At 42.7% G+C, this 26,294-nt stretch overlaps 1 protein-coding gene across 1 annotated transcript in view; it reads left to right on the forward strand.

The window, feature by feature from the left end:
• ap1g1 (adaptor related protein complex 1 subunit gamma 1) overlaps positions 1-26,294 on the forward strand; it is a 137,678-nt gene that overhangs the window by 23,700 nt on the left and 87,684 nt on the right. The window contains exons 2-6 of the mRNA XM_055649065.1: positions 724-927; positions 2,003-2,127; positions 6,720-6,861; positions 17,917-18,013; positions 20,472-20,548. Of these exons, the coding sequence (XP_055505040.1) occupies positions 727-927; positions 2,003-2,127; positions 6,720-6,861; positions 17,917-18,013; positions 20,472-20,548 (642 nt within the window). The 5' untranslated portion in view covers positions 724-726. The remainder of the gene's footprint in view (positions 1-723; positions 928-2,002; positions 2,128-6,719; positions 6,862-17,916; positions 18,014-20,471; positions 20,549-26,294) is intronic.

Genomic DNA, 26,294 nt, shown 5'->3' on the forward strand with positions numbered 1-26,294 from the left:
ATTGCCTTCTCAACACACCCCCCCCCCCCCCCCCCCCCCCCCCCCCCCATCCATCTATCCATCCTGCACTGATTCACACACACACACACCCCCCGACCCTATTGTGCTGGAAATGTCTTCAGAGTGAACATTGACTATGTTTGATAATGGAATGCAATCAACTGTGTTTTAATTCCAAATGTTATTATTTGTTTTAATCCATAAAGATGGATTAATTAAATTATGAACACGTTAAACATTAAAACCGCAGTGTTCGAATGTCACTGCTACCGTTGACATGTTATTACAGAATTCATTTTAATGGCAAATCAATGCTCTTAATATGGAGTATCAGTACAGTAGTTATTTAATGAGCAACATTCACAACTATGCGTTGGATTTATCCAGGTTTTATTTCTACAGTCAGTCATATACATCACAAATTTGGTCAGAAGTTGAAATTTTAACGTTAATTCTGAATTGGGAATGATGGAAAAAGCGGTTATCAACAATTTTTTTTAAAAAACTTTGTTGCTTACAAACAGGGTATCTTCATTGCTGTTCACAACATATACATCTAATCTGAATGTCCGGTAATGTGGCGTCTTGACACTTTTAAATATATTACCAAAATTTGTGTAATTATGAAACTGTCATAATTTATCCAAAATGATTTTGTTTTATAAAAAAAAGTTGGATAAATTAGAATATTATTTGATGCGCCTTTATATTTTTAAACCCTAGAAGATGCCAGCCCCCATCAGATTAAGGGAGCTAATCCGGACTATCCGGACAGCCAGGACGCAGGCTGAGGAACGGGAGATGATACAAAAGGAATGTGCTTCAATTCGTTCTTCATTCAGAGAAGAAGATAACACCTATCGTTGTCGAAATGTGGCAAAATTATTGTATATGCATATGCTAGGATATCCTGCACACTTTGGACAGGTAAGCCAGGAATATCCAGGGATAAAGTATGGGTGTAGTTGTATTAAGAAATAAGTTAAATTTATTCCATGTTCTGATTAGCAAACAATAAATATTTGGGTAAATAGTTTTGTTCTTGTGTTTATTTCTGAAAAGCTCTCTTAGATTTGAGAAATTTTACTATCAGAATTAAATGAATTAGTTACACAGGGTAAGATAGCGACAGGAATGTACAGGCATAATACATGATCACTATTCATTAGGTGATTTGGGGATTTTGGTGTCTAAACATGAGCATTGGCTCATTATACCACAAGCAAATGTCAGTGTTCTGCAATTATTCTGTGAAACAATTATAATCAATATTTCAGTTAGTCATAGAGTGATACTGCATGGAAAAAGGCCCTTTGGCCCAACTTACCCACACTGGCCAACATGTTCCAGCTATGCTAGTCCCACCTGCCTGTGTTTAGTCCATATCCTTCCAAACTTGTCCTATCCAGGTACCTATCCAACTGTTTCTTAAACGTTGGGATAGTCCCAGCCTCAACTACTTCCTCTGTCAGCTTGTTCTATACACCCACCACAAAGGTTTGTTTGAAAAAGTTGTCCCTCAGATTCCTATTCAATCTTTTCCCCTTCACCTTAAACCCATGTCTACTGGTCCTTGATTCCCCTACTCTGGACAAGAGACTGTGCATCTACCCGATCTATTCCCCTCATGATTTTGTACACCTCCATAAGATAACCCCTCATCCTCCTGCACTCCAAGTAATAGAGTCCCAGCCTACTCAACCTCTCCCTATAGCTCAGATTTTTGAGTCCTGGCAACATTCTCCTAAATTTTCTCTGCATCCTTTCCATCCTTTCCTATCTTTCCTATAACATGGTGCCCAGGGCAGAACACAATACTCTAAATGCGGTCTCACCAACATCTTGTAAAACTGCAACATAATCCATTGTTGGATTGGAGAGCCCGGAACCTAAAATGTTTTTGCTGGAATTGGGGACGAAGTTTAAACTGTTCTATTTCATTTGAATGTTTAAGCAATGATATTGTGATGTATAAGTAGTCTGAGGAACGTTTTTTTTTCAGTTGGAGTGCCTAAAATTGATAGCCTCACAAAAGTTTACAGACAAGCGTATTGGTTACCTGGGTGCGATGTTATTGCTCGATGAACGGCAAGATGTTCACCTGCTCATGACAAATTGTATTAAAAAGTAAGTATTGATTTTTAAGCCATTTAACTCAATATTGTAATTCTAATGTTTACAATGCAATGTTTGTGTATTTGCTGTTCATTTTGTTCTCCGATGACTGAAATTCTGTATATAACTTCATACTGTTTGACTCATCTAAAAATGTTGAGCAGTGTCAACGCTTTGACTATTTATGTTCAATCTTTATTCCTTTTGATCAAACCATTTCTGAAATGAGTTTCTATTTGCAAATATCAAGTCAACTTTTGCTGGTATATTTAATATTAACATAACTGTTTGATTTGTACTTATAAAGTTCATGAGTTGTAGGAGCAGAATTATGCCATTCGGTCCATCAAATTACTCTGCCATTCAAACTTGACTCATCTATCTTTCCCTCTCAACCCCATACTCCTGCCTTCTCCCCATATCCCCCGACATCATTACTAAACAAGAATCTGTCAATCCCTGTATAAACATATCCATTGACTTAGCCATTGACAGCCGTATGTGGCAATGAATTTCACAGATTCATCGCCCTCTGACTAAAGAAATTCTGCCTCATCTCCTTTCTAAAGGTACGTCCTTTTATCCTGAGGCTATGTGAAAACATCCTCTCCACATTAACTCTATCCACGCCTTTCACTATTTGGTAAGTTTCAATAAGGTCTCCCCTCAACCTTCTGAGCTCCAGCGAGTACAGGCCCTGTGCTGCCTGTGCTGTCCAAAGCTCATCATATGTTAACCCAATCATTGTTGGGATCATTCTCGTAAACCAACTCTAGACCCTCTCCAGAGCCAGCACATCCTTCCACAGATGTGGGCACCAAAACTGCTCACAATAGTCCAAAAGTGGTCTGAGCTGTGTATTGTAAAGCCTCAGCATTGCATCACTGTTTTTATATTCTAGCCCTCTCAAAATAAAAGCAAATGACATTTACCGTACTACCGATTTGACTTGTAAAGTGACTTTATGGGAATCCTGCAACAGCACTTCCAAGATCCTTTGCACCTCTGATTTTGCATTTAGAAAATAGTGTACGCCTTTTTCTAGTACCAAATTGCATGTCTCCACGCTTTGCTGCGCTGTATTCCATGTGCCGCTTCTTAGCCACCCTCCCAACTTGCCCAGGTTCTTCTGTAGAGTCCCTGCTTTCTCTACATTACCAGCCCCTCCATCTATTCACATCATCTGCAAATTTGGCCTCGAAGCCTTCAATTCCCTCATTGATATAGATTGTGAACAATAGTGACCTCTGCATCGACCCCATTTCCTGTGGAACACTACTAGTCACTGGCAGACAACCAGAAAAAGCCTCCTTTATTGCCACTCTTTACCTGCCATTCAGCCAACCTGCTATCCATGGGATCTTCCCTCTGATACCATGGGCTCTCATCTTTAGCAGCCTCACGTGCGGCACCTTATCAAAGGTTTCTGAAATCCAGGTGAACAACATCACTGACCCTCCTTTGTCTATCCTGCTATTTACTTCCTCAAAGAATTCCAACAGATTCATCAGGCAAGATCTCCCTTTCATAAAGCCATGCTGACTTCAGCCTATTTTATCATGTGCTTCTAATTACTCGGAAACCTCATCCTTTATAATGGACTATAAAATCTTACAAACCACTGAAGCCAGGTCAACCAGCCAATAGTTTCCACTTTGTTCCCATCTTGAACAGTGGAGTAATATTTACAATTTTCCAATTGTGTGGAACTATTCCTGACTCTCGTGAGTCTTAATAGATCACAACGAATGCCTCTATCTCTAAAGCCACTTCTTTCAGAACACTGGGGTGCAATCCATCTTGTCCAGGTGACTTATCCACCTTCTCCTTAGCAATAGACCGCTAAATTCCACCCCCTGACTCTCTTAAATTTCTGGCAAATTGCTGGTGTCTTCCATTGTAAAGATGTGCAAAAAACGTGTTCAATTCACTTGCCATTTCTTCACCTTTTCCATTATCACCTCTCCAGCAATATTTTCCTGCGGTTCAATGTCCACTCAAGCCTCTTTCTTACACTTTATATATCCAAAGAAACCTTTGCAATCCTCATATCTAGCATGCATTCATATTTCATAATTTCTCCCCGTGTTGCCTTTTCAGTTATCTTCTGTTTTTTAAAAACTTCTCAATCCTCTAGCTTTCCACTAATCTTTGAAATGTTATATGCCTTCTCTTTCAGTTTTATGCTGTCTTTGACTTCCCATGTCAACCACAGTCACCTCGTCCTCTTAAAAGAATCTTCCTCTTTGGAATGAAAAGTCTTCCAAATTGTCCCCAGAAATTCCTGCTATTGCTGTTTCATCGTCATTCCTAATGGGGCCCGTTTCCATTCAACTTTAACCAGCTCCTCCCTCATGCCTCTAGTTACCTTTGTTATAACAGTAATACCAACACATCTGAATTCATCTTCTCCCTCCCAAATTTGCAGGTTGAATTTCATCATATTCATCTAGTTTAGCATCAGTCCAACCAGTCCACTGACTCAAAACAGTCGCAAAGGATCTTGTCTGTTTACTGAGACGAGCACTTCACGACTGTATTATATGGTGTAACTGTAGAGCAATACTTGTTATTTTGAGACTTGGCACGTCTCCAATTACTCTTAACAAACTTACTGAACTGTAGAAAACATCCAGACTGGTTGCATCATGTTCTCTTACGGCAATTTCAAGAGGCTGCAGAGTGTGATGGATTCAGCCCAATCTATCAGGGCACAACAATCTCCTCAATCGTTGCCTCCAGAAGAAAACGTCTATCATCAAAGATCCCCAACATCTGGGCCTTGCCCTCTTGTCGTGCAAGAGTTACAGAAGCTTGAAATCCCAACTAAAAGGTTCACAACCAGTTAGCTTCCTGCGACTATCGAGTTCTTCAATAAATGTGCACAATCCCTACTTCAACAATAGCCCACTTCTTGCACTAGAAACATACAAAACATGGACTTGTTTTTTTTTATTACTCATGGCTGATCAAACTCAGTATCCCGTACCTGCCTTCTCTCCATGATTTTTCTAACTCCCTCTTAAATGTGAATTTTTTCTCTGTGTGAAAAAAGTGTCTCTTTTTCCCCCTTATCCTTAAGCTGTGACCCCTTGTCCTGGACTTCCCCACATCGGGAACAATCTTCCTGCATCGGGATTCATCTATGTAACCCCTTAAGAATTTTTTTTCTGACACTCAATGGACTTGTGCTGTTTTATTAAATTATGGTTTTTTTTTTTGCAGTGTCCTTTGGAATTTTATGTAAATAATTTTTTGTCTGAGTCAATGTGCTTGTGCTGTTGAAAGCATGGTTTTTCAATGTACATGTCCCTCACTGTACTCCAGCGCATGACAAACTTGAACTTTAGTTAAACATTGAAGATAGCATCTGAAGTTGAAGTACTGAGATTTCTCTGTTTACGGGTTGTAGATTAAGTTATGCTCCATCGTACATTGCTGTTTGATTTTCCACAGTTGGATGTTAGTGAAGTACTTGATTTTTATTTGTGCACAAATGTTCCGCATCTATGGTTTGTGAAGATGGGTTCAGAGATTACAACAACCCGTGTGGGGGATCAAAGATATGGATGCTCTATTCCTATTCACTCTCAATTCACCCGCCTATGATGCAAGGGATTCACGGGACTTGGTCGTAAAGATTCGGAACAAGCTTATTTACAAATGACATGGTTGCAGTGAAAGGGAGACCTTTTAAAGTTCATCACAAGGTTGATCTTATAGAGTGTATAAAATCATGAGGAGTAATAGACCCAGGGTAGGGCAATCAAAAACAAAAGGACACTTTTACAGAGGGAGGGATCTGATTTAATACATACCTGAGGGGCAACTTTTGCACTCCCAGAGTCATGGAATGAGCTGCCAGAGGAGATAGTTGAGGCAGACACTAACAGAATTTAAATAGGTGCATTTAATAGGTTCACTGATGGGAAGGATTTTGAGTAATGTGAGCAAAACGCAGGCAAATGGGACTTACCCAGTCACGATCCAAAACATTGCCTATTCCTTTGATCCAGAGTTGCTGCCTGACCCGCTGAGTTACTCCAGCATTTTATGTCTATTTTTGGTATAAACCAGCATCTGCAGTTCCTTACTACACATGCGGCATCTTGGTCAACACGGATGAATTGGACCCTAGGGCCTGTTTCTGTGCACTATGACTATGATACCAAGGCTAGCAAACAGAACCATGCCTTGAGCTGCGTGACTTCGGTGATTAATTGTGATTATTGCACAAATGCTCAGCGGTGGAGTTGTAATTGGGGGAAAAAAGGGAAAGGGGAAGGTAGAAAGCTGGAGGAAAATGAAATGAAGCCAGCATTCATTCTAAATTGATTATGCTTGACTCTTGTTGGACAAATTATCATTATGCTGCAAAATTCCTGTTAACTTTTGGTTTAATTTTGTTTTGAAAGCCTAAACCAGTATTAAAGAGATATATCATTCAGAGCTACCACTTTGACTCTGACTGTTAACTGGATACTCAGCTGAGGGAGCAATCAGTATTGACATTGCTAATGTCTTGTGCACCCTCTGATCAAAGAAAAGGATTAACTACCCTAACCACATCATTCTATACTGGGCCTTTTAATTTTGTTTTGCAGTGATTTGAATCATAGTACTCAATATGTTCAAGGTCTGTCACTCTGTACACTTGGCTGCATGGGATCATCAGAGATGTGTCGAGATCTTGCAGGAGAAGTGGAAAAACTACTAAAGACATCCAACTCATACCTAAGAAAAAAGGTAAAGACCATTTATTTTTGGGTCTTACTACAGTTAGATGTGATATTCAATCTTGAATTCGAAGTCGTGCTAGATTTCTTTCATCAATTTGCATTTGTCCAAGTTTAGGTGGTACTACCATTGTTATTTGGTCACCAATGAGGATGCATGCCACAGATTGTCAGAAGATGTTGATAGGTAGAAAGGGGAGCACAAGAAAGTGCACTGTAATCAATTGTACAGAGAGCTAGCAAGGCACGGCATAATGTAAAATGGCAAAATACTGGAGTAACTCAGCAGCTCAGGCAGTATCTCTGGAGAACATGGATCGGTGAGAAAGAGAAGTGGTTGAGGGCATGGACAAGTTCTGCCAGGTGGGGGAGATTGTTAGTGGAGAGAAATTGATTTGATCTCTTTTAGTGGGGGACCTTGAGACCTTCTTGGTGGGGGATGGAGATGTGGAGTGACTGGGCATCCATGGTGAAGATAAGGCAGTGAGGGCCTAGAAATTGAAAGTAATTGAACTGTTGAAGGGCGTGTGAGGATTCTTAGATGTAGATGGGAATGAACTGGACAAGTCAGGCATGTAGCGAAGAGTTCTGTTTGCAGGAGCAGGCTGAAATAATGAGTCTGCCGTGCCAGTCGATTTTGTGGATGTTGGGGAGGATATAGAAGCGCAGTGTGGGGATTTATGGGAATCCACAAATTCCTACAGACCCGCTACGGACATTCTCCGAGTCCGAATCTGGAAAACTCTGTGGAGAACTCATGAATTACCTCATACAGTGGGACAGGCCCTTATCTGGTGGAACTGGTGGCCTTGCCCGAGGCAGTGCGAAGTGTAGATGGAAACAGCACATCATATTGGATAGTTTGCAACAATGTATGAATGCTCCAATTTTAGTTTTTTTTTAAATTTTATTGTCACATGGGCTGAGGTACAGTGAAAAACTTATTGTCATGTGCTATCCAGTCAAAGAAAAGTCTATGCACTATTACAATTAAGCTGTCTGCTGTGTACAGATAAAGGATAAAGGGTATAACATTTGGTACAAGATCAAGCCCAACAAAATCTGATTAAAGATAGTTTAATGAAGTAAGTGGGTGGTCAGAACCGCGTTGTAGCTGGTGTGAGGACGATTACATTGCTCGGTAACAGCTGGGAAGAAACTGTCCCGGAATCTGGAGGTGTGCATTTGTATCTGTTGCCTAATGGGAGGGGGAAGAAGAGGGAGTGAGACTGTGCCCTGATTATACTGGTTGCCTTGCCGAAGCAGCATGACATGTTGATGCAGTCAATGGAGGGGAGATTGTTTTGTGTGATGGTCTGGGCTACGTCCATAACTCTCTGCAATTGCTTGCGGACTTGAATGGAGCTGTTTCCAAAGCATGCTATGATGCATCGTGATAAAATCTTTTGTACGGCGCAACTGTAAAAGTAGGTGAGGGTTGTTGGGGGTTGCCTCCGACAACCATAGATCAGACCAGACAAAGGGGGACCACCCTCCCCCCCCCCCCCCCCCCCCCCCCTTTCTCCCCTCACATCTCCACTCTTTCTTGCCCCACAACCATAGATCAGACCAGACAAAGAAGGAACCAGATCAGTGACAGTAGTGATCAGGATTTGTTGATGGGACTAATTGGTCTGTTGGTCTGACTAATTTAAATGAGTTAGAAGATAGGCACAACATGCTGGAATCTCAGTGGGACAGGCAGTATCTCTGGATAAAAGGATTGGGTTATGTTAAGGGTTCGAGACCCTTCAGACTGAGTCGGGGCGTGGGAGACACGGAGATGGAGATAAGGATGCGTCAGATGTGAAAACAAGACATCAAAGGGGATTAGGTTAATGGAAAATGTAGAATAGATCATTATTAGCTAGGAATAGGTGACAACGAAGCATACAGAGATAAAATGTAATTGGGGACATCAGACTGGTCGGAGAACTAGAAAGGTGGAGGGATGGAGAAAGCAAGGGTTATTTGAAGCTACAGAAGTCAATATTCGTACCGCAGGGGTGTAAGCTGCCCAAGCGAAATATGAGTTGTTGTTCCTCCAATGTGCATTGAGCCTCACTCTGACAGTGGAGAACATTTTCGCCACCTCCAACGGGATCACACCGTTAGTCACATCTTCCCATCTCCACCCCTTTCCGCAGAGACTATTCCTTTAACTCATCCCTTTCCACCCAAATCCCCCAGCTACCCAAATACTTTCCCTGCAACCGCAGGAGATGCAGCACCTGCTCCTATACCTCCTCCCTCGACTCCGTCCAAGGACCCCGACAGTCTTTTCAAGTAAGGCAGAGGTTCACATGCACCTCTTCCAACCTCATCTACCGCATCCGCTGTTCCAGGTGTGGACTCCTACATATATATATCTATCTATCTATCTATCTATCTCTCTATCTATCTATCTATCTATCTATCGCTGAGACCAAGCGAATACTCATTGGTCATTTTGCTGAACACCTCTGCTCAGTCTGCCTAAACCTGCCTGATGTCCTGGTTGCTAAACACTTTTAACTCTCCCTCCCATTCCCATACTGACCTTTCTGTCCTGGGCCTCCTCTGCTGTCAGAGTGAGGCCCAGTTCAAATTGTAGGAAAAGCACCTCATATATTGCTTGGGCAGCTTACATCTCAGTGGTATGAATATTCAAACTTCAAATAACCCTTGCTTTCTCTCTCACCATCACTCGCCTTCCTATGTGTAAGAAAGAACTGCTGATGCTGGTTTAAATCGAAGGTGGACTCAAAATGCTGGAGTAACTAGCAAGTGAGGCAGCATCTGTGGAGAAACCCCTTTCTAGTTCTCTGACCAGTCTGGCTGTCCCCCTGATTACATTTTATCTCTGCATGCTTTGTTGTCAGTTTCTCCTAACTAACAATGATCTATTGTACATTTTCCTCGATACTCGTCCCCTTTGATGTTTTGTTTTCACACGTTACCCTTCCTTATCTCTGTGTCTCCCTCTCCCCGACTCAGTCTTAAGAAGGGCCTCGACCCGAAATGTCACCATTCATTCTTTCTTGAGATGCTGCCTGTCCCACTGAGTTACTCCAGCATTTTGTGTCGATCTTCGGTATAATCCAGCATCTACAGTTCCTTCCTACTAATTTAAATGAGTTGTTTTACATTAGCGGCAATTAAATAAATTGACGAGGGCAGGCAGCCATTATGTTATTTACAGTATCGTTTACGTGGACTCCAGATCCAACATAGAAGATTGGTTCAAAAGGATCAAGCCCATAAGATCCAAGACAAGTTGGAACATTTTATTAAAAATTGGCTTGATGCTTGGTGACAGAAGTGGAGGTTTTCTGCTGTGATTGGAAGCGTATGACCTTGTACCACAGTAATTGATGCAAGGATATTTGTAATATACAATAGGTGCAGGAGTAGGCCATTCAGCCTTTCGAGCCAGCACCTCCATTCAATGTGATCATGGCTGATCATCCACAATTAGTTCCTGCCTTCTCCCCATATCCCCTGACTCCGCTATCTTTAAGTATATACATTAACAACGTGGATATAGGAGGTATGATTAATTTGTTTGCAGATGAGACACATTTTTTGATAGTGAGGATAATCGTTTTAGTGTGATGCTGAGAAGTTAGGCGGAGCAAAAGCAGATAATATTTAATGTTGGTAAGTGTGAGGTGATGCATTTGAGGAGATCTCACAAGGGTACAACACAAAATGAGCAGTTAGTTCACATGGAACATTGAGGATCAGACCATTTTATACGCCCAAAGTGGGAGCATCAGTGGGAGAAAGGGTCGATGAAAAAGACAAATAGGACACTTGCCATTAGCTGGAGTGTAGGATATAAGAGCAGCGTGATCTTGGTATAACTTTTTTAAGTTGGATAGACAACAGTTATGATCACCAAACTGTGGAAAGAACATGATGTGCCAGTGTGGCCAAAGAGCAAGTTAACCGGGACAAAAAAACCCCAAAGTGTTGAGTAACTCAGCAGGTTGAGTAACATGTCTTGAGTCGAGATTCTTCTTCTGATGCCTATCTGTGTTCTCTAGACCTGCTAAGTTAATCAAGATTCCAGCATCTGCAGTTTCACTTGTCAAGATTAACCAGGGTGTTGATTGGAATGGAATATTTTAATTATGGGAGATATTATGGATAGGCTGTGTTTATTTTCATGAAAGCAGAGGAGGGTGAAAGGTTTACAACATTGAGAGGCATAGATAGGGTAGATCGTAAGAAACCTTTGCCCATGGCATAGGTGTCTAAGACTCAGGATGTAGTTTAAGTGAGGAGTACAAGGTTAGAGGGGAGCTGAGAAAAACATTTCCCACCCCAAGAGTAATGGAATCATACTGCCTGAGGAGGTGCTGGGGGATGGCACTCTTACAACATTTCGGAAATATGTGGTCAAACACATGAATCACCTGGGCACAGTAGGCTATGAGCCAAGTGCTGCAAAATAAGACTATGGTAGATCAGTACTTGACGTCATAGACGTACAGCATTGGAAACAAGCCCTTCAGCCCAACTTGCCCATGCCGATCAAGATGCCTCATCTACACAATCCATTTGCCCGCGTTTGCCCCATATCCCTCTAAACCTTTTCCTATCCATGTGCATGTCCACATGTTTTTTAGACGTTGTGATATAACCTGCCTCAGTTACCTCCTCTGGCACCTCATTCCATATACCCACCCTCTGTGTGTAGACAATTCTCCTCTAGTTCCTATTAAATTTTTCCCCTATCACCTGAAACCCATGACCTCTGGTTCTTGATTTTATCTATTCTGGGTAAAATAATCTGTGCATTTACACCATATGTTCCCCTCATGATTTTATACACCTCTGTAAGATCACAACTCGTCCTCGTGCATGCCAAGGAATAAATTCCTAGGGTACCCAACCTCATCCTAATGCTCAGGTCCACAAACCTGACAGAAATGTTGTACAATTTCTCTGAACTCTTTCCAGGTCAACAACAATGTCTTTCCTATAGCAAGGTCACCAAAACTGGATACAATACCTCAAATGTGGCCTCGCCAATGTCTTGTACAACTGTAACATAACAGTTCAACTTCTATGCTCATTATGCCAACTGATGAAGGCTAATACACTGAAAGCCACCATGACCACCCTATCTACCTATGAGACGCCACTTTCAGGAATCTATGTACTTGCACTCCGAGTTCCCCCTGCTCTAGAACATTTCCCAGGGATCTAATATTTACTGTATAGGTCCTGCGCTGGTTTGACTTTCCAAAGTGCAACACCTTGCGCTTATTCACATTAAACCCCATTAGCCGGTCCTCAGCCCACTAACCCAACTGATCGAGATACTGCTGCAAGTTTTGATAACAATCTTTACTATATAGTCGAGTCAACTCAATTTTATTTCTATAGCACATTTAAAAACAACTCTCGTTGACCAAAGTGCTTTACATCAGTGCAGGTACTAACGTGCTACATACAGTGGTACATAGATCTAACAATACATACATAAATACATACATACAGCGCTCCCTCAGAGGACCTCAAGAAACGCTTGTGAGTAGAAATAGGTTTTAAGTCTAGACTTAAAGGATTCGATGGAGGGGGCAGTTCTGATGAGAAGAGGGATGCTGTTCCACAGTCTAGGCGCTGCAACTGCAAAAGCGCGGTCGCCCCTGAGCTTAAACCTGGACCGCGGGATAGTCAGTAGCCCCAAGTCGGCCGACCTGAGGGACCTGGAGGTAGAATGGTGGGTTAGCAGATTTTTGATATAGGTGGGGGCAAGCCTGTTAAGGGCTTTGTATACATAAAGGAGGAGCTTGAAATTGATTCTGTACCGTACTGGGAGCCAGTGGAGAGAGGCCAGAATCGGGGTGATGTGGTCCCTTTTACGGGTACCCGTCAGAAGTCTCGCTGCGGTGTTTTGGACCAATTGCAGGCGGGATGGATGATTGGCTGATGCCAGTGTAAAGGGAGTTGCAGTAATCAAGGCGGGAGGAGATAAATGCGTGGATGATCTTTTCGAGATCGTCGAATTGGAGGAATGGTTTTATTTTAGCTATCGTGCGAAACTGGAAGAACCTAGCTTTTACCACAGCATTGAGTTGTTTGTCAAACTTCAATGCGGAGTCAAATATCACGCCAAGATTTTTGACGTGCGGTTTGAGTAAGGAGGTTAGGCTTCCAAGGCTGCCTGCTATCGTGTTGGTGGAGTCCGAGGGGCCGAGTAGGATGACCTCAGACTTGCTCTCATTTAGTTGGAGGAAGTTCTGCGCCATCCAACACTTTATATTCTCGAGGCAGTGCATAAGGCTGAGTAGATTTGATCGGTTGTTGGGTTTCTGGGGGAGATAAAGCTGTGTATCGTCTGCATAGCTGTGGAAGGAAATGCCGTGCCTTTAAATGACTTGGCCTAGGGGGAGTATATACAGAGAGAAGAGAATGAGGCTAGGATGGAGCAAAGGCTAGCTGGGGAAGAGAAAGAGTTTAAGAAGGAACTGCCGATGCTAGAGAATCGAAGGTACACAAAAAAGCTGGAGAAACTCAGCGGGTGCAGCAGCATCTATGGAGCGAAGAAAATAGGCAACGTTTCGGGCCGAAACCCTTCTTCAGACTGATTGGGGGCGGGGGTGGGCGGGGACAAGAAAGGAAAAAGGAGGAGGAGCCCGAAGGCTGGGGGATGGGAGGAGACAGCAGGGGGACTGAGGAAGGGGAGGAGACAGCAAGGACTAACAAAATTGGGAGAATTCGATGTTCATGCCCCCAGGATGCAGACTCCCCAAACGGAATATGAGGTGCTGTTCCTCCAATTTCCGGTGCTGCTCGCTGTGACCATGGAGGAGACCCAGGACAGAGAGGTCGGAGACGGAGTGGGAGGGGGAGTTGAAGTGCTGAGCCACCGGGAGGTCAGCTTGGTTATTGCGGACCGAGCGGAGGTGTTCGGCGAAACGATCGCCCAACCTCCGCTTGGTCTCACCGATATAGATCTGCTGACATCTAGAGCAGCGGACGCAATAGATGAGGTTGGAAGAGATGCAGGTAAACCTCTGTCGCACCTGGAACGATTGCTTGGGTCCTTGAACGGAGTCGAGGGGGGAGGTAAAGGGACAAGTGTTGCATCTCTTGCGGTTGCAAGGGAAAGTGCCTGGGGAGGGGGTGGTACGAGAGGGAAGGGAAGAATTGACAAGGGAGTTATGGAGGGAGCGGTCTTTGCGGAAGGCAGATATGGGGGGAGATGAGAAGATGTGGCGAGTGGTGGGGTCACGTTGGAGGTGGCGAAACTGACGGAGGATTACTTTTTGTATGTGACGGCTGGTGGGGTGAAAGGTGAGGACTAGGGGGACTCGGCCCTTGTTGCGAGTGGGGGGATGGGGAGAGAGAGCAGTGTTGTGGGGTATGGAAGAGACCCTGGTGCAAGCCTCATTTATGGTGGAGGAGGGGAACCCCCGTTCCCTGAATAATGAGGACATTTCAGATGTCCTGGTGTGGAACGCCTCATCCGTGGAGCAGATCTGGCGTAGACGGAGGAATTGGGAGTAGGGGATGGAGTCCTTACAGGAAGCAGGGTGGGAAGAAGTGTAGTCCAGATAGCCATGGGAGTCAGTGGGTTTATAGTGTATGTCGGTCAGAAGTCTATCACCTGCAATGGAGATAGTGAGGTCAAGGAATGGTAGGGAAGTGTCGGAAATGGTCCAGGTGTATTTGAGTGCCGGATGGAAGTTAGTGGTGAAGTGGATGAAGTCAGTGAGTTGTGTGCGGGTGCAGGAGGTGGCACCAAAGCAGTCGTCGATGTAGCGGAGGTAGAGGTCGGGGATGGGGCCCTGGTATGTATTGAACAAGGATTGCTCGACGTAACCTACAAATAGGCAGGCATAGCTGGGGCCCATGCGTGTGCCCATAGCTACGCCTTGTATTTGGAGGAAATGGGAGGAGTCGAACGTGAAGTTATTGAGGGTAAGGACCAGCTCCGCTAGGCGGAGGAGAGTGTCAGTGGCTGGGTATAGGTTGCTTCTCTGGTCGAGGAAGAACCGGAGGGCCTATGTTAGTAGAGAAACTCCTATCTTTGAGGTAAGAAACGAACCAGCTCAGGGCAGTGCCATCAATACCAACCTCGTACCGGAGACGGTCAATTAGGATGGTGTGGTCCACTGTATCAAACGCTGCGCTGAGGATACCACCCACTTTAGTGTTATCGATTGGCAAGGAGATTGTGGGCCAAAAGCTGTACTCCATCACTTTCCTTTTTTAGCAAAGCAATTAAGGTAAAATTGGTTACACTACAACTTGAGTGCTGGGAATATATATGCTGAGAAGACCAATGAAGGGACCCGACCCGAAACGTTCCCTATCCATGTTCTCCAGTGATGCTGCCTGTCTGCTAAGTTACTCCAGCACTTAGTAAATCAGCATCTGCAGTGCCATGTTTCTCGAGACTAATGAGCATGTTGCCAGACATGAAAAGGTTTTGTAGTGGCCCAAATTATTTTCTCAGCAGAGGCCAGTAATTTTGTTGCTCTGAATTATAACCATCAATTAATTGCTTTTCACATATAATTAATGCAATTACATTAATTACTTAAACTAGCCAGAGATATTAACTTTTTTGGTCTACTTTGGCCTGGTAAATTCCTGCACTGACCTCTGTCAGACATAAACCCACACAACTATCCTTTAAAATAAGATGCACTTGAACACCTTCCTACCAACAATTCCCACACTACGCAATATGTGATCTATGTAATGTACTACACTACATAATGTCCGTATCAATAATGGCATTATCTGATCTACAAGGGAATGCTGCCAATAGATCTGATGGGCAGCAGAAACACTAGGGTGAGGGTATGGGCAATGGGAAAATGAGTCTCTGCAATGGAACTAATGGAAATCACCCTCCCTTGTATTTCTTTCTTATGATTTAAGAATGGGAACAGGAGGTAACGACTCGGCCTCTAACTACTTTGCCATTTAATAAAATGACAGATCTAATTGCAGCCACAAATCTGGATTTCTAGCTATCCTGGTTTTGCTTATCGAATATTTATCATAGAAAATATTCAAAGGCAGTGCTTCCACAGCCATTTGACGGAGATGTCCAATGATTCGTGACTTTCAGAGAGAAATTTTGTCTCATTTGTTTGAAATGGGAGGGAGACCCATTCATTTTTAAACACAAGCTGCTGGTTTTGGATTCTACACAGGAGGAAACATCCTCTCCATATGCAGATTGTCGAGAACCCTTTGGGATATTTTGCTTTTGATCAACTCCCTATTCATTCATCTAAACTCCAGTAAATAGCGTTAACTTGGCCAACCTTTCCTCCACAAAATAACCTACCCATTCAGGTATTAGTCGAGAGAGCCTCCTTTGAACTGCTTCCAGCACATTAACATCCTTTCTTAAATTATGAGACCAATGCAAAAATGCAGAGACACTTTGCGAGGATTTTGCCAGGAGTTGGGCAATTGAGCTGAAGGGAAGAGGTTGGGTAGGATAGGAATTTACTCCTTGGAGCACAGGAGGATAAAAGGTTGTCTTATAGAGTATATAAAATCATGAGAAAATAGATAAGGTGAATGCATAGTCTTTTGCGTAGGGTGGGGGAATTGAAAACCAGAGGACATGGGTTTAGAGTGAGAGGGGCAAGAATTAATAGGAACCTGCGGGACAGTTTTTTCACTGAGGGTAGTGGATGTATGAAACAAACTATCAGAGAAGGTATTTAGGCAGGTACTATAATAGCATGTAAAAGACATGCGGACAGGTACATCAATCGGAAAGGTTTAGATGGATATCGGTGAAATGCGGGCCTATGGGACAAGTTTAGATGGGGCACTTTAGTCGGCATGGGCGAGTTTGACTGAAGTGGTCTGCTCCTGCAAAAATCTATTTACTAACCTTTATTGAATTATCACTAGCACACCAAATCCCTCTTCATCTGAAGTTCTGCAATCAATGGCTTTACCTATTCAAGCTCTGCTCTGCAATTGGTAATAGGTATTAACTTTACCTATTCAAGGTCTGCTATGCAGTCAGTAATATATAATAGGGTACTTAAATTTCATGGACAGATTTATATTTTTCCACATTTATTTAATCTATTTGTGTTCCGTTGTAGTTGTTTGCACAACCAGAGTTCCTACCGATTTCGGTATCGTTAGCAAAACTAGCTCAATATCATGTTCAATATCATCTTTAAATTGCAATAACCTGAAACTCCAGCACCCCATTCCTATGTCATTACATTCTGCCAACTAGAAAACTCATGTATGCCAATTCTCTATTACCTGCTAACATAATTTTGTATCTGCATCAGAATGTTGCTGCTGCCTGCTCCCTCTGTCTCTGTCCCAATCCCTTCTTACTTGTTCACATTCTTTGCACACCATTGTGTGCTCTCCCTCACACCTTCACTTCCAATGCCTAATTGCTCTTTCACTGAGACCCAACTCAGTGAAGACTCTACCACAATGACTGTTTTATGGCAGCAGTGGTAGAGTTGCTGCCTTCCAGCTCCAGAGACCCTCTGTCTGTACTGTCTGTACGTTCTTCCCGTGAACATGTAGTTTTCCCCAGGTGCTCAGGTTTCCTCCCACACTCCAAAGACGTACAGGTTGTAGGTTAAATGGCTACGGTAAAGATTGTCTATTGTCTATTGTAAATTGTCCTTAGTGTGTAAGATAGTGCTTGTGTATGGGGTAATTGCTGTTCAATGAGTCTCGGCGGATTAAGGGCCTGTATAACTAAACTAAACTGCCCAGATGTGTCAGCTACCCTGAAGTAGGAGCATGAAAGTCCACAACTTAGTTGCATTGAGCCAAAGTGCACTGTTTGTACCAATTCCAAAGAACATTTCAGCATAGTTACTACCGTTGAACAAAAGAGCAGATATTTAAAATGTTGTAATTCAGCACCTGTTTGTGCAAAATGTTTTCTGGAGGTGCATATGCATAATGCGATAATTGAACGAATAATTCAATTGCAGAACTGTATCTAGATTTTAACAACAAATTGTGTGTGGGTTATTTTAAGTTTATATTTAACATGTTTGCTTGTAACATTTTATGATCTTTGATTTTCACTAGTATAGCTTTTTTTCAGGCAGCATTGTGTGCAGTGCATGTAATTAGGAAAGTGCCGGAACTCATGGAAATGTTTCTACCAGCTACAAAAAATCTGCTGAATGAAAAAAATCATGGTAATGTTTTCCACTTTGATCAAATCTCATTATAAGCTAATTAGAAATATTGATTGAGCTAACTAGAAATAATGCAGCTTTATTTAGTAAGGGTGCAAATGAAATGCATATAGAACTTTGATGTTTCCTCTCAATGTACACAAATAATGCAATTGCATATTAACGTTTATATTGTGTTAATTCAATGAATCACTTGCTAATGAAAACATGGAGTTTTCAAATGCATGCAAGGACAAAGTATGGCCCCAAGTGGCAGTGGGGCTTTGGGTCATTTCTGGCCTTGCATGCTCGGGCTTTATTAGTTAGTCATATTGTAAAGTAACAAAGCGGGCCCTTCAATTCATGCTTACCCTGATGCCTAACTACACAAATCCCATTTTCCTGCAATAGGACTTGTATCTCTCTCTTTTCCAAGTTGAAGTATCTGCCCAAATGTATTTTTAAATGTTATAATTGTATCTGCTTTTACAACTTCCTCTGGCAGCTCATTCTTCACAGCCACCATGTTCTGGTTGGTAATAATTGTGCTCTTCCCTTAAAGTGTATGTTGTCTTCCTTCCATGCTGATCTTTCCTATGCCACTCTTAACTTGATGTATATTAACCCCAACTATGTTGTTTTGACACCCATTACTTTGAACTTCAGGGGTGCAGTTAATGCTTTGATCTAAGCAGCAAAAAAAGTTGATCTGACAATAACCCCCTTCATCAATGGGAAGCATTGTAACTAATCCTATTCTAGACTTTTAAAATGCATTTTAGTTTCTTCTACAAATTTATTATTTGCAACCATGTGGCAAATTTTGGATTGACTGATTGCTGTAAATTCCACTGTTACTCGCCTGTAAATTCCACTGTTACTCACCTGTAAATTCCACTATACCTCTCTACCCTACTGTATGAAAGTAGACTTTAAAACCATCAAGCAATCACTGAAAATTTGGGTCTTTTGTTAATAAGGAATTTAAAAGTATTGATTTTGATAGTTGGGTGGTCTAGGTAGGTGATACATTTGTGATTCTGTTGAATGTAACTTTGAATCTGAAACTTTCACTTGTAGAATTCATTTTAGGTCCATAGAGGAAACATGTTTCTACCTTGGCACTTAAAAAGCCTTAATGGCTCATGAACGTAAGGTTACTGTGTGAATGACATTAAAAATATAAATTTGGGGGTAAAATATAGGGGATTTAGTTATGGCTCGAACAGGGCAACAAGAAGATTTTGTAGACTTGGTACCTGAAAGAGAATGTCTTCCCTTGAATACATACAATAATATACATTGGTATTAAAAGGACAGACATTGGATGAGTAAACTGAACTGTATGAGAAATGCAGCACAGAAGGCACAGTGATGCAGTCATACAGTGTGGAAACAGGCACTGCAGCCCAACTTGCCCGTGCCATCCAACATGCCCCATCTACACTAGTCCCACCTGCCTTCGTTTGACCCACTTCATTCTAAAACCTATCCTATCCATGTAACCTTCCAAATGTTTCTTAAACATTATGATAGATAGTACCTGCCGCAGCCACCTCCTCTGGCAGCTTGTTCCATATACTTACCACTCCTTGTGTGGAAAAAAAGGTGCCCCTCGAGCTCCTATTAAATTCCCTCCCACCTTAAAGTTATGTCGAGTCTGAAGAAAGGTTTAGGCCCGAAACGTCACCTATTTCCTTGGCTCCATAGATGCTGCTGCACCCGCTGAGTTTCTACAGCATTTTTGTGTACCTTTAAAGTTGTGTCTGCTGGTTCTTGATTCCCCTCTGCAGTACCCTATCTATTCCTCTCATAATCTTATATCTATATCATCCTCCATCCTCCTGTGTTCCAAGGAATAAGGTCCTAGCTGGCCCTCTCGCTATAGCTCAGACCCTCAATCCTGGCAACATCCTTGTTAATCTTCTTTGCACTCTTTTCCAACTTAACAACATCTTTCCTGTAACAGGATGATCAAAACTCCAATGCTCCAAACATACTCATGAAGACTAATGAAGGCCAATGTGCCGAAAGTCTCCTTGACCACCTTATCTACCTGTGACGCTGCTTTCAAGGAATTATGTACCTACACTCCTAGATCCTTTTCCTCTACAACACTCCCCCATACATTGTGTAGCCCTACCCAAGCTCGATCCTGACCTCTGGTGCCTTCTATTTGGAGTCTGCACATTTCCCTCTGTGATTGCGTGAATTTGTGCCGGTTGCTCTAGTTTTCTCATGCATCCCATAAATATGTGGGTTTGTACATGAATTGGCCTGTAAAATGCCTCCTGTGTGAAAGGATGTGAAAGTGGGATAGCATAGCACTAGTGTTCAGCTTGGACTCGGGCTGAAGGGCCTGTTTCCATGCTGTATCTCAAATTCTAAACTAACCTAAAACTGTACTGCAATTATATTTAAAACAGAAAAAAATATTTATTTTGTCTTGTGCTGTAATCTTTATTCTTCCCTACCCTAGGTGTACTTCACACATCCGTTGTTCTTCTTACTGAGATGTGTGAACGAAGTCCTGATATGTTAGCACACTTCAGGAAAGTAAGTAACCAAACTTCAATGCTCCGTGTTCTAATGGCAATTTTTAATATGGTTACACACTCCAGCAGTTGCGATTATAGATTAGGCTAAAGTTATATTCACAAACAATTATCATATATAGTGTTGTACAAGCTTGAACTCAAAAATTCTCTTGTAGATGAATTTGTGCATGAATTAGTTGAATATAATAAATTACACCTGTAAAATATACAGATTTTTATTAGTTTGTATGCTGTTTATAGTTGTTAAAATAAATTAAATTTTAAGTTTGCACATAATGTGATTCCCTCCCAGATTGTTGTCACACACTTTGCTTTAAGATGATGTGCTTGTTGTTTAATTTATTTTGGGTGTTGCAGCTCTTTCAGTATAGTTATTCTCCCCATTTTCTTGTACCGCTATAATATAACATCCCAACTTTTATACTCAATCAACAAAAGCAACTTAAGACAATCGTGAAGAAAATAGTCCACATCTTTAGCAACCCATCTACTAGTAACATTAATCTCCACACTATGACTGCAGAGTGCACCATTTACTCTGTAGACTAATCTAGTAGACTCCCCTAAACAAACAAGCTTTTCTATTGAAAGGGAAGGGCAGCGCTTCCACCTGCATATTCCCCAAGGTGTACGGCATCCTGACTGACTTCATTCTTGCTGTGTCTAAATCCTACAATTTCCTACAAAGCACCGTGGAGAACCTTCACAAGAAGTTCAGCAGTTGAAAAGGTGGCTCCTTGCCATCACAAAGGCTCACTTATGCATAGGCAATGGTTGTTTCTAATGCCCTCCTGTTTAAAAATAACTAAATATCCCCTGAATCAGAAAATGACTAATTTAAATTTCCTCAACTTCTTGTGTAAGAAGGAGCTGCAGACGCTGGTTTAAACCAGATAGACACAAAAAGCTGGAGTAACTCAGAGGGACAGGCAGCATCTCTGGAAAGAAGGAATGGGTGATGTTTCGGGTCCAGACCCTTCAGACTGGTTAGGGATAAGGGAAACTAGAGATTTAAGGGCCTGTCCCACTGCGGGGACCTAATTGACAAGTTTAGAAGAGTTTGCCCTCGACTCATACTCGCAGCATGGTCGACACGAGGTCCTAAGAGGTCTTTGTAACTCTCCTTCATGCTCGAGAGTAGTCCCCACGTACTTGAGGCCTCAGTTAGCATGCTAAAAAATGCCCGCAAGTAAAAAAAGGTCGCCATGGAAAATATCCTCGTAGGTTTAGTTGGAGTAGGTCGTAGTAGGTCGGCATGTTATTCGTAGGTAATCGAGGGTAGTCGAAGGTAATCGAAGATAGTCGAAGGTAGTCTTCAACATAGTCGAAGGAGGTCTTCTATATAGTCGAAGGAGGTCTTCAACATGACACATGACACTTTTTCATAGTCTGCTAAACTCTTCTACACCCGCACATTAGGTCCCCGCGATGGGACAGGCCCTTTAAACGGTGATGTCGAGAAATAAAAACAATGAATGAAAGATATACAAAAAAGTAACGACTATAAAGGAAACGGGCCATTGTTAGCTGTTTGAACAGTGAATATGAGAAGCTAGTGTGACTTGGGTGTGGGAAGGATATAGATATATACATATCCTAATCCTCCAAAATTTCCACCACCTCCAACGGAATCCCACCACTAGCCACATTTTTCACATCTCCACTCATTTCGCCTTCCGTTCCCTCTACAACTCCCCGGTTAGCTTGCACCTTCCCCTGCAACTGCAGAAGATACAACAGCTGTCGCTATACCTCCTCCCTCGACTGTGTCCAGGGACCTGGACAGTCCTTTCAGGTTAGGCACCTCCTCCACCTCATCTACTGTTTCCTTTCAAGATGGGGACTCTTATACATCGGCGAGACCGAACGTAGACTGGGCGATTGTTTCGTGGAACACCTTCGGTCAGCGCGCCTGAACCAACCTGATCTCCCAGTTGCCGGACACTTTACTTTTCCTTCCCATTCCTACACTGACCTTTCTGTCCAAAGTCTCCTCCATTGTCAGAGTGAGGCTAAATGCAAATTGGAGGAACAGCATCTCATATTTCGCTTGGGCAGCTTCCAGCCCAGTGGGTGAATATTGATTTCTCTCACTTCAGGTAGCCCCGGCATTCCCCCTCTCTCGATCCCTCCCCCACCCAAGTTGCACTAGCTACTCATTTTCACACAACAAACAGCTAACAATGGGTTTCCTTTATCATTGTTACTTTTTTGCATATCTTTCATTCATTGTTCTTTATCTCTCCACATCATTGTCTATAATCTCTGTTCCCTTATCCATAACCAGTATGAAGAAGGGTCTAGACCCGAAATGTCACCCATTCCTTCTCTCAAGAGATGCTGTGTTCACTGAGTTACTCCAGCTTTTTGCGTCTATCCTCAACTACTTATCAGGATGTGGCAAGTTTATTGCCTGTTCCATGCAGCTTTTCCTTTAAAAAAATAGTTGTGATTCCCTAATTTAAGGAATTAAGTTAAATTAAGTCAGAGGGGGCCCAAAAGAGGTTCATTTGCTAATCCCTGGAATGAGAGTTTTGTCATGGCAAGAATGACTTACAAAAAGATCTGTAATCTTTGTGGAGTTTGAAACAAAGACTGCTGAATATGTAGAAATAAAATTGACTCTTTTAATCATTATGGAATACTGGATGGGTGCCTGGATGGGATAGGTGTGGAGAAATGCGGGCCAGTGTAGAGGAATATGGACCTAACGCGGACAAATTGGATTAGTGTAGATTGCATGGAGGAGGTGGACTGGATTTTATGCAAGATCCTTAGGTGGCATGACAGAGTACATGTTGAAATGCTGCCACAAGTGGGGTTGTCTGAATGATGGGGCTTAGTTATATTGAGACAGTCATTTAAAATAGAAATACATGGGAATTTCCTCTCACAAGGTGGGACATCACCGATTTTTTTTTCACCACAGAGGGTTGTGGAGGCTTAATTATTGGTGTTTAAAGAGGGAGGTCATTGTTTTAAATGATCTGGGAATTGCAGGCTCTATGGAGCTAACGCATAATTGGGATGTGGGGCAAATCAGCCATAATCGGATTGGCAGGACAGACTTCAGGCGCCAGGGAACCCACTGGTGTTCCTTCTTGTATTCCTTCATATTAATGAAAGTAGATGCATAATCCTTGCATTCTTTTAAGGAATTTGAAATACAGCTTCATCTGGGTGGGGAATGTATTTATGTGAAGGTTTGGTTTTTGCTTCCTTTTTGCAAACACTTCGATCTTCACAACAAAAACGCACTGCTACTTGTCAGAATTGATTCTCTTTCAACATGTTTCCCAATATTCTCACAAGTGTTTTCTTTTATTATTCATCTCTTATTGCAAATCCTACATGATTCTAGAATGAAAAGGTAAGAATCCATTCTGAATATGAAAACTACCCACTGCATGATTGGAAAAAAAATGTTTTTTTTGTTCAGGGTCAGTATACTTAATGTGAATCACCTTGTTAAATATTTAAAATGTACAAATAAAATTGTAACAATGTGCTTATTTGAAGCTGATGTGGTAAACATGATTTATTACACAAATCAAAACACATACAGTGAAATATACATTGCAATTCCTTATAGAAACAAGGAACTGCAGATGCTGCTTTAGGAAAAAAAACCAAAGTACTGGAGTAACTCAGCGGGTCAGGGAGCACCTCGGGAACATGGATAGGTGACATTTCAGGTCGGGCTGATCTTTCTTCAGACTGATTGTGGGGAGTATGGGGGCCGGAGCACTGGATGAGAGGTGGGGGGCAAGACAAAGTCTAGCAAATAATAGGTGGGTATAGGTGGGGGGGGAGGGAGAGGTTGATAGGCAGATGGTTGTACAAAAGCCAGAAATGAGAAGATAGAAGCTGAGAGAAAAGCATGAAACAGTTGTGCATTATGAAGCTGGAGGAAGGGATGTAGTTGGAAGGGGGGGGGGGGTGAAATATGGCACGGAAAGAATGTGGATGGGGAAGAAGCTGGAGGGAGGGGTTGTAGTTACCAACATTGCAGAATTAATTGTTCATACCATTTGGTTGTAAGCTACCAAAACGGGATATGAGGTGCCGTCCAATTTGCATGCGGCCTCACTCTGGCAATGGAGGGGGCACAGGACAGAAAGCTCAATATGGGAACGGGAAGAGGAGTTAAAATGGTTAGAAGCCCTTGGCAGACTAAGCACAAGTGTTCATTGAAGCGGTCGCTGAGTCTATACTTGATCTCACTGATCAGGCCACATCGGGAACACCGGATGCAGTTGATGAGGTTAGAGGAGACACATGTGAACATCTGCCTCACATGTGTGTATTGCTAGAGTCTGTAAATGGAGGGAACGGGTGAGGTATATGGACAGATGTTACATCATCTGCGGTTCAGGCAACGTTGCAGGATGTCCTGTAATTCTGCTCCCTCTCCCCCAGCCCCCCCCCCCCCCCCCCCCCAGAAAGAACAAGAGTTCATCTGTTTCCCTCCTTTCACCCCTCAAGCCTCTGCAACGAACGCATCATAGAAACATAGAAATTAGGTGCAGGAGTAGGCCATTCGGCCCTTCGAGCCTGCACCGCCATTCAATATGATCATGGCTGATCATCCAACTCAGTATCCCGTACCTGCCTTCTCTCCATACCCCCCTGATCCCCTTAGCCACAAGGGCCACATCTAACTCCCTCTTAAATATAGCCAATGAACTGGCCTCAACTACCCTCTGTGGCAGAGAGTTCCAGAGATTCACCACTCTCTGTGTGAAAAAAAGTTCTTCTCATCTCGGTTTTAAAGGATTTCCCCCTTATCCTTAAGCTGTGACCCCTTGTCCTGGACTTCCCTAACATCGGGAACAATCTTCCTGCATCTAGCCTGTCCAACCCCTTAAGAATTTTGTAAGTTTCTATAAGATCCCCTCTCAATCTTCTAAATTCTAGAGAGTATAAACCAAGTCTATCCAGTCTTTCTTCATAAGACAGTCCTGACATCCCAGGAATCAGTCTGGTGAACCGTCTCTGCACTCCCTCTATGGCAAATAATGTCCTTCCTCAGATCATCATCTGACATTTTTGTCACCTCCAATGTGATCCCAACACTAATCACTAACCACTAACTTCCCATCCCCAGTCTATTCCTACTTCCACAGGGACTGCTCCCTCCACAACTCCTTGGTTCACTCTTCCTTTCCACTCAACCCACCTTCCCAGGTACCTCTACCCAGGTACTTTCCCCTGCAACTGCAGGAAATCTAACACCTGTCCCTATACCTCCTCCCTTACCTCCGTTCTGACACCCCAGCAATCATGTGCTCCTCCTCAAACCTCATCCACAGCAGCTGATGTTCCTGATGTGGCCCTCTGTACATCGGCGAGACCAGGAGTAAACTCTGTGATTGTTTCACCGAATACTACTGCTCAGTCTACCAAGGCCTACTAGATCTCCCGGTTGCTAACTATTTTAAACTCCCTTGCCATTCCACAATGACCTTTCTATCGTGGTCCACCTCCATTGCCAGAGTGAGGATATTTGCTAATTGAGGAACAGCACCTCATATTTTGCTCAATAGTTTACAAGTCCCCCACACCGCCGCCCCACCTAGACTGCACCTATTTCTTCCCTTCTGCCTACATTCCTTCCTCTAGCTTCTCAATTCGCAACTCTTCAATCTTTTTCTCACATCTGTGCTTTGATCTCTGGCCTTTGTCCAACCATCTGACGATCAAAAAGGCTATTGCTAAGGAGACGGCATTTGGGAAGCAGAAAG

This window comes from Leucoraja erinacea, chromosome 17 (assembly GCF_028641065.1).
Source record: "Leucoraja erinacea ecotype New England chromosome 17, Leri_hhj_1, whole genome shotgun sequence".
Classification (NCBI taxonomy): domain Eukaryota; kingdom Metazoa; phylum Chordata; class Chondrichthyes; order Rajiformes; family Rajidae; genus Leucoraja; species Leucoraja erinaceus.